We start from the raw sequence: 9,377 nt of genomic DNA on the forward strand, positions 1-9,377 counted from the left end.
GAAGGAAGGAAGGAAGGAAGGAAGGAAGGAAGGAAGGAAGGAAGGAAGGAAGGAAGGAAGGAAGGGACAACATTCCTACAATATCTTGTAAATCTGCAAAACATCAAAAACTAAGAAATTAATTTGAGATTAATCTAAAAAAAAAAAAAAAGGAAAATTCTGAGTTTGAAAAGTAAAACATCAGCCTGAAAAATCTTAAATTTTGAGGAAAATCTTATGAAAATAATAAAAAAGGAACTTTCTGGGTTTCAAAAGTCGAATTTTTTTACTTTTGAAACTCAGAATCTTTTTTTTTTTGAGAACATTTCTGATATTATTTTGGCAAAAATATTTTTTTTTTCTCATCTACAATGCCCCTAATAAGCTGTTGCAGAAAAGTGAACTGTAGTTCTGCATCATGTAATAATAAAATGCTAATAACAAACATCTCCACATGAATAAGCTGCGGGGAACATGAACCTGTGCTGCGTTTGAACTCTTTCGACGCTGAAGTGACGTCTGCAGCTCAGCAGGGCGGTTGGATTATTGACCCTAATAAAATCCTACCTGAGAGCAACGTTGGCATTTCCCTTTGATCAATAACCAAATCTTACACCTGATTGGCCCATTTAACCCTCTGACCTCCTTCAGACACATTCCCGTCCAGCTCACACATTTCCTTTTACGACCTGCAGATTACAGCTAAGTAAACTTTTGATTAGCTCAACGACTTACAAATTCTGCGTCAGAGTTTCTGCACATCCGTCTGTAAAGTCCTCAACTTTTCACTGAACATTTATAAAATAATAAACTTGCAACATATTTATGTGAGGCATTTCTGAACAATCTTACATTTCCTGTTGCAGCAGCCAGCAACAGGAAGAGATTAATTACTTGTGCACCAACTGTAAGAAATATAAAAATAATTCTTCTACGTTTAATAGCATTTAGTTTGTATTATTCAGTGTCATTTTAAAACAATATATATATATATTTATCATGCTATCTTGGTGCTCTTGAGGCCCCCTGGTGGTGTGGAGGGTTATCAACCTCTGACACACGTTGGACTTTATTCAACCTGCGAATATTTTCAGAAATTCTGCGTCTGAAAATGTCGCAGGACAGAATTAGAGCTAGAGGAGAATCACCTTGTTGGGCTGGTTGACGTCGTAGCTGTTCAAAGAGCCGAGCAGATGCTGCAGCCCGGGAACGTTGTCGTCGTTAATGGCGTGGACGATGGCCTTCATCACAAAGGAGTCTTCCTCATCCTGTTCAGAAGGAAAAAAAAAAAAAAAAAAAGACGCTTCTGTCACTTTGTGAATTTTATTCAGCGCGTTTCTGCGTTTCTTTTTATCTGCAGTTTGACAGAGCAGCGGTTTTTACAAAGTTGGGAGAGAAGATTAGAAATAACATGCAAAAAGTAACTTCAGCCAATCAGACGTCAGGGATTCTACAGAGGCAGCCAATCAGACGTGAGGGTCCCCTTTAGTCCCGCCCACTGAGATTGATGGATGATTTTAACAGTTGAAATTAATTCATCTGTTTTTTTTTTTAATGGAATCTACTAATCTAATTTAATTTAGGCTTATTTAATTAATTCTTTATTAAATGAATAATTTCTCTATTATATCCCGTTTTAAAAAATGTAACTATTTAAATAATGTTATTAATTTATTGTAATTTGGAATTCTTCGCTATATTTTCAAGAGAAATTAGAAAATTATCCCACAGTGTGGGGGCTGCAAACTAAGGTATTCAGAGGGTGCAGTAGGTTAGACGGATACCCAAGAAAGTTCAGTGGAAGGAAAAAGTGGGCTAGACAAAAATGCACCAAAAAGAAGGAAAACTGCAGGACAAGAGAACCGGAACCAAAGTTAAACTTAAGAGTTTTGGGAGAGAGATTCACAAGAATCGTAGCAGATTTACGGTATTTTAATGTTTAACAAAGAAAGTTGAGGATTTCTGCTTTGAATCAAAAACAAACAATGAATCACAACCAAACTTTACTGCACCAGCTGACGCGACGCCTCTAAACCCCTTGAGTTTTAATGTTTTTATCTTTATTTTTTTTAAATCTCTGTTTATTCAAAGCTACATGCTGTTTTTATTTTAATTATGTAAAGCACTTTGAAATGCCTTGCTGCTGAAATGTCAGGAAATAAAGCCAACGATCCAGAGCAGAGCTTTCACTGCGGCTGCAGTTCAGACTGTAAACTACAGGAGGCGCTGCAGCCACAACAACCAAAATCCACCTGAGACACAAGGAAGTTTCAGTGATGTGGCCTCGCTCCACCGTTAATGATTAAACCTCAAGCAGCTGCAGCATGAAAGGGTTAGTGTGTCGCCATTCGACTCATCCACTTTCCTGCTGGTTCTAAAAAACTGGGAAAAATTAAATAAACCAGGTTTAGATTTCTGAGAAAGATCATGCAATCGGTAGAAAAAGAGCCAGCCAAGATGAAAACGTGGTTTGATTTTAATAAGTCATCGTTAAATAAAGAAAAAAACTAAATTTATGGTATTTTCTGGAAACCGGATCTATAAAAAATGTAAAGTTGCACATGAATGGAGTTGAAATGGACAGAATTGGAGACACTTTTAGGAATTAATCTAAACAAAAATGTGCAAAAATCTATTGGAATATTGTTTAAAATAAAATAATAAATATAAAAGGATTGCATATTGGTTATGAACTATTTCTCTTATTGCTCAGGAATCTGAGGAAATGCAAGTAAAACATCATTTGATACATCAGTTAAATTACAAAATAAATCCATTACGCTCATCAATAAAGAGGGATATCGAAAACCAACTAATAAACTTTCTATTAAAAGTAATATCTCAAAATTAAAAGACATTTTACATATAAAAATAATGGAAATAATGTACAAAGCCTTGGGGAAACAAGTTTTCCTTCTGGGCTCCGGAAATTATTTAAGCCAAGAATAAACAATTTGTGAGGTTTGTTAATATTTGAACATACTAAACAGAAAAGGCAGGAAAAGTTTAGATGCGTTTCAGTTATTAGCAAGAAACTGGAATTAATTAAAAATCACCTGAAATTATCTCCTTTCTTGGTGAATTTTAAAAGAGCCTTGAAACGTAAAATCATCAAAATTTACACTGTTATGTACATGTAGTGGATGTGTATGTGCATATTATATATATATATATATATATAATATAGACAGAAGATTATTTTATTACTGTAGCTGCTGAGTTCATGAACAGCTCATGTCAGCATGAGCCTTGGCTTCAGAATATTCCTTTTTTGGTAAATTATGGGTTTGTAAAGTAGTTGTTTGTTTTCTGTTTGTTACGTTGATAATTTACCAAAATAAAGAGAAACTGAACTAAGAAAGATCTTCATCAAATCCACATCCAGAGATATATTAAATAAATCTCTGGGTTTCCCCCTTCAGCCAGCAGGCAGATCGCTGAGGATAACAGAAAGAAACGTCAACGCTGCAGACAGAGGGAGTCTGCAGAGCGGATAAGGATCTGGGATGTAATGTGGCTGAACAGCCCAGCCCGTCCTGAACCGGTTTGGGTTTTTCGTGGAGCTGAGGCCGGGACTCACCAGCGTGTCGTCGCTGCGCGCCACGCTGATGTTGCTCCTGGACAGGAAGGAGCGCGACAGGCGGTTACATAAGGAGATGAGTCGGACGGATTGCTGCAGGAAGAAGAAGAAGAAGAAGAAGAAGGAGCACAAGTTTAGTAAGTTCATGTCGAGTCACATTACGGAGACTCAGCGGTCAGACGAGCAGACATGTAGAGGGATTTTCTGCTCTACTTCTGTCAGCATCCCACTGACCCACAGGTGACATGGAAACTCAATGAAGATGCTCCAGTGTTGCAGGACAGTGCAGCCTAAGATCTTAGTCAGAAAATTAAAAAAATACATTTTAAAAGGGCAGCATTATGTTTTACCCGCACGTTTAATAGCACAATCCTCAGTTGGTAAAAAACACTAGGACTTAAAAGAAAGTTAATGTCTTGAAATTGGGTCTCTGTCTCTTTAAGAAGCTCCTGCTCTTTCTGAAGCTCCGCCTTCTGGAAGTCGTCCCAACATGGCTCCTCTGTTAACCCTTTGATGTTTTTACAGTAGCTCCTATAATGAGCTCAGCTGCTGCATGAGGTTTTAACCGTTTCATAAAAGTTTGAAGATGATCAAATCACAGTTTTACAGAAACGTGGAAGCATTTTTAACAACTACAGTCTGCAGGCATTAGGAAGTTTATCAGACTTGCCGGGTTATTTATTCCCCATAAGGCAGATTTAATTAAGCTGGATTATCAAGTTTAAGGACTTTTGTAAATATTGGCGTACAGTCATGTTAACAAAATGCCAACAGTGGACGAAGAACTCAGGCAGCAGACAAAAACAACAGGAATGGCATTTAGCGACTGATAATCAATGCATTTTATACAGTCTGGTGGTTTGTTGAGTCAGTTAATGGGAGTCAAAGCCGGCGAGCAAACAGCGGCTTCATCCAGTTACACAGCAGCAGCAGCAGGAAGTGAATCGGTGACAGAATCACTTACTTTCCATTTCCTCCGAGCTGCAAACTTCTTAAACTTCTCCATGTTGACGGCCGACTCCTTCCTGCTCAACGCTTGCTGAGTGTCTTTTGGCTGATTTCACAAACAAAACCAAAGGACCAAAAAAAAAAGAAATAAAAAAATAGCTTTCACATGTAAAGTCAAACGCAAAACACTGGCAGACCAGGCAGTGGATGTTTTAAACTGGGATTATCCACGGAGGAGCAGAGTCTAACCTTGATCCAGGGATGCTGCAGGGTGTCCTGAATCGTCATCCTCTTTCTGAAAACAGAAATAAATCGGCCAACATGAGCAGAAAAGCAACATCTTTAACAGGGTTTTGCTGTTTTGTATTCCGCAAGAGAGGAATTTATCCTGCAGATTGATTAAAAACAATAAAACAAGCAGAGACCAGCCGGTACCTGCTGAGGACCGGCCGTCTTCAATTCAAACCAGCGACTGGAATCCAGTTCTTTGAAAATATATAAACGAATCATCCTTTAAATGTTTACAGTGCGGTTTATTTAACCAGACTTCAAGTTTCTCTGTGGGATGTTGACCACTCTTCAAAACAGGAAAAACAAGAGGACATGTCACTCCAATAAGGCAGAGGAGGTGACAAATGGTGCGATGAAAACACATTAGGGCTGAAACGATTAATCGGATTAGTCACGATTAATCAATTACTGGAATGATCGTCAACTAATTTAGTAATAGATTAATCGTCAACTGGATGATACCGACTCACAAAAAGGCCTTTTGCTAAAAGAACAACACAACTGGAGCTTTAATACAACCAAAAAATATACATTTTGTATTTAAGATAATAAAATAAAACCTTTTAAATTATGTTCACTGAATTATTTACCAAGTTAAATAATCTGCCTTTGGAACCAGGACAATATTAAGAAATTATTTATTTAAAAACAAGCCTCTGCATCTTGTTTAAAAGCTACACATTTTATTTTAGTCTCATTTCAGCTGTACTAAGACATCTGCACTAGAAACTAGTCTTGGTAATACTTTCTGTTTTTGCAGTGTTCCACCACAAAACCTTGAGGAGCATCAGAAAAAGCTTTAGTCCAGAGTCACTGGGGAAATAATAACCTGATATTATCTCTTAAATATCTTTACTAATCTTCCTTCTTGCCCAGATGATTAACGTCTGATCCTGATTCAATTCAAAACACCGAGTTGAATCCAGTTTGTGAATCTAAGAGCCGCATTAGTTTGTTTCTCCAGTCAGTTAAACAGCTTGCCGTCTTTCCCAAATGTTCATTTTCTTTCTTAACAAATGAAATCACCTCCCCACCTACTGCCCTGATTCTTCCCCTCGCCTCATCAGGCCGAAGGAGAAAAGCAGTGATTTAGGGAAAGAAAAGGGGGTTTTTGATGGCATTTACTGTCTCTAGGTGCAGCTACAGCCATTGAGCCGTTGCTGGAGCAACTCTAACGAGGCCCAAACACAGTCGGAACAATTTCAGGAACCGGCGCCAGAGGACATTTTGCCCAGAAACGAGGAGGCTGCGTTCAGAATATCTGTGAAAATCTGGCCAGAAACACGACGTGTACAAGCTGAGCACGAGGAAGTAATTCACAGTTACTGCGGATCCAGTCCAGGCAAAAGCAGGATGGCTTGGAGAAAACGTTTCATTCTCAATGGGGATCAGGGTTTTTTGGTCCAGACTCGTTGTTCCGACTCTGTTGAGGTTCTGGATGAGAAACGGGTCCAAAGCATCATACTCGTTTTGGTATCATGTCAGCTAACTGACATTTAGAACGGGTCATTTCATGACCCGCCCGCGTCCCGTCAGGTCAGCTAGAATCAGACCTGAACCTTCAGAACCACATAAAGACGGTCGCAAAGTCGGCCTTCCATCACCTGCAGAACATCTCCAGGGTCACAGGACTAACGTCTCAGCGAGAGATGGAGGAACTCATCCGTGAGTTCATCTTCAGTCGCACCGATTACTGCAAATAAATCAGCTGATCCAGAACGCTGCTGCTGGCGTTCTGACTAAAACCAGGAAGATGGAGACACCACCCAGTTCTGCACGTTGTTCAACCATCAAATTGGTGCAAAGTGCTGTTCTACCCATTCAGCTGGCTGCTTTTTTGCACACCGTTTCTAAAAATGTAGATTTTCTAAGTTTTTCAGAGACAGAATAAGCCACTGCTATCAAAAACAACATTATTTTACGCCTTTTTGTACATGTTTACCCCAAGATGTTAGCATATTTGTACTGGAAATAAAGAGGGAGGAAGGCTGTGCATACTTTGGATCTTTGATAAGAAGCCTCTTTATGAAGTCTTTGGCCAGAGCGCTGGTGTTGCTGAAGAACTCTTCATCAAACGTGTAATCGACGGCTGAAACGTTGGCCAGAGTCTCCTGCTTGCTGTCGCCCAGGAAGGGAGAAGCGCCACTCAGCCTGCATGGAGGAAATAAACCAAGTCAGACTCAAAATGCTCTCAGAAACGCATCTCTTTACAACGTGCAGCCTTATCTGCTTTAACAGGAACACATTTCTTTTTCCTTCTAAAGCCGAACGGATTTAATAATCAAAGAGCAGCGGATCAGAGGAACTTCATCCAAACACTTATTCATCTAATCACTATTCATCTGCTGATAAGATTTGCTCCGTCAAGCTGAGATTAAGGCCTTTGATGGGGGAACGGTATTAGCGAGCTGAGTAGCAGCTAATGGTGACTCATAAATCCCGCTTTGCTATGAGACTCAAACTATTTAGTGTGCGCTTCGCTGCAGGACAGCCAGCTGGAGCGCTCCCAGTTTGGGTGGAGCGCAGGAATGTTAATGCACCTTCACTCCCGATCTGCTGATTTCACACATAAAGCAGAAGCAGATGCAGCAAATGAGCGATGTGCACACAGCCATGAGAAGGAAGCATGTCAGGAGCAACCAAAGAAGCCTTCAGGGGTTCCTCACATGTAAGCTGGGAGGAAACATGGAGGTCAACCCGAGTGGGAACGTTACAAAATCATCATTCAAGTTCTACTGATTATTCTGACGATTAGCTGGATAAAAGAAATGTAAACATTCTGCATATTTATTATTTAACCGCGTAAGTTTATTTTATACATCAGAGTTGAAACGATTAATCGTGTAATGAATCAATTATTCAAATAATCGGCAACTAATTTAGTAATCATTAAATGGAGGAAACAAACAGTAGTTAAGACAAAACTGTACAAAAATACATTCATTTTGCATTTAAAGCTGCAGTATGTCACCTTTATAGAAAATACATTTTCCTGCATATTTTGCTGTCACCATGTCGTGACGATACGCTGAGGCGGAAAATCGAGCTCCAGCTTTACAATGTTGGCGACGCAATAAATAAAACACACATGTTCAGCTCCTTTTTTAAATAAAGAAAGCACCTTATTGCCTAAAAGCATGACAGCATTTTTTTTAGTGTACGTTTGATCATTGGTCGCTAAAAAATACTGCGAACATCAAAATGTGAAAGTCTCAGCTCCTCCTGCTCGACTCGCCCTAGAGCGTAGGGCTGATCTGTTGATTATTTTCTGGATTAACCAATATTGATCAGGTGAATTAGGACAGAATTTGAACAAAGTGAAGCTAAAACTGCCACTTGAATTCTGGTTTAAATTTTATTTTAAATGCACAACCTATATACTTTTTGTACAACTTTAGCTTAATTCTTGAAAACACAATTTTTGATTGTATATACTCAATGATTAATTGATTACTAAATTAGTTAACTGACTAATCAATTAATCAGACTAATTAGATCAATCTGATTAATCGCTTCAGCCCTACATTCAAGATCTTCACAATGGACTCGAAATCTGAATTTCTAGCCAAAGTTTTGTCCAAATTCATATTTTTTAGTCATATTTAGAAACATAAATCAGTTTCAACACCACAGAAAGTGGAAACCTGATTCCCTAAAAGAACTGAATGTATTCCTGGTAGCTTCAGCTGAAGCCTATTCAGCCTCTGAAATCCTGTGAATCTGTTTCTGCCATCAGAACAGACACTGAGCAATCTATTTTCTGCTGTGGCTCTCAGAGCTGTGACAGTTGTGTGGGCTGACAGCATGAATGCAGATCATGCATGCAAGCAGCAAGTACATGAGCATGCAATTATTAGTATGTTGTTATGCGAGGAAATCACTTCCAACAGCGATATTCAAGAGCAGCTATCGGATATAACATTTAGCTGTAACGGGCTGCTTTTATAGAGCTGAAGCGTATTTAAAATCCATGTGTGGGCACATTCGCCTTTGTGTTCCGACTTAGCAACATATTTTTGTGTGTACATTATTTGCATATGTCAGTCTGAATTGTAGTGTGGCCATAAAGTGAGGAAGATGGCGTCACGTTGCGCCCACAGCGGGTGATCTGCTGGATGCTGGGGGCAGGACCTTATCCTCTGCTGCTGAATTAAACTGTGCTGACAGGCCTCTGCAGCCGAAAACCGGCCCTGCAGCGACGAAAGCTGCTGGTTCTACAGGTCAGGGTCGGTTGTTTCTAAACTTATCAGCAAATATTTCTGATAAAATGGATAAAATTTTAGCTGGCTTAGAGTCACAGAGAGGCAAAGGTAACGGAAACCCGGGCGCCCAACTCCAAAAGTGAATTCTGGGTCTGATTTGAGATTTTTTTCCCTCTGGGATTAGTGTCTGGAAATCTTCTAAAGTTAAAAACGAACAAAGTTTTCCTAACAGATATCAAGAGGAGGCCACCACTAACTCAAAAGTTAAACTACGCCAACACCAAACCCTAAAAATAGGTTGACACCAAACCCTAAAACTACGCTAACTATGCTAACACCAAACCCTAAAACTATGCTAACACCAAACCCTAAAACTA

At 39.3% G+C, this 9,377-nt stretch overlaps 1 protein-coding gene across 2 annotated transcripts in view; it reads right to left on the reverse strand.

Moving 5' to 3' along the window:
• dapk1 (death-associated protein kinase 1) overlaps positions 1–9,377 on the reverse strand; it is a 68,091-nt gene that overhangs the window by 17,582 nt on the left and 41,132 nt on the right. For both annotated transcript variants that reach the window (XM_008419394.2, XM_008419395.2), the window contains exons 8-12: positions 6,797–6,949; positions 4,757–4,802; positions 4,524–4,613; positions 3,560–3,652; positions 1,128–1,247 (exon numbers count right to left, since the gene is read on the reverse strand). In XM_008419394.2, the coding sequence (XP_008417616.1) occupies positions 1,128–1,247; positions 3,560–3,652; positions 4,524–4,613; positions 4,757–4,802; positions 6,797–6,949 (502 nt within the window). The remainder of the gene's footprint in view (positions 1–1,127; positions 1,248–3,559; positions 3,653–4,523; positions 4,614–4,756; positions 4,803–6,796; positions 6,950–9,377) is intronic.

The sequence above is a fragment of the Poecilia reticulata genome, linkage group LG9, assembly GCF_000633615.1.
Source record: "Poecilia reticulata strain Guanapo linkage group LG9, Guppy_female_1.0+MT, whole genome shotgun sequence".
Taxonomy (NCBI): Eukaryota; Metazoa; Chordata; class Actinopteri; order Cyprinodontiformes; family Poeciliidae; genus Poecilia; species Poecilia reticulata.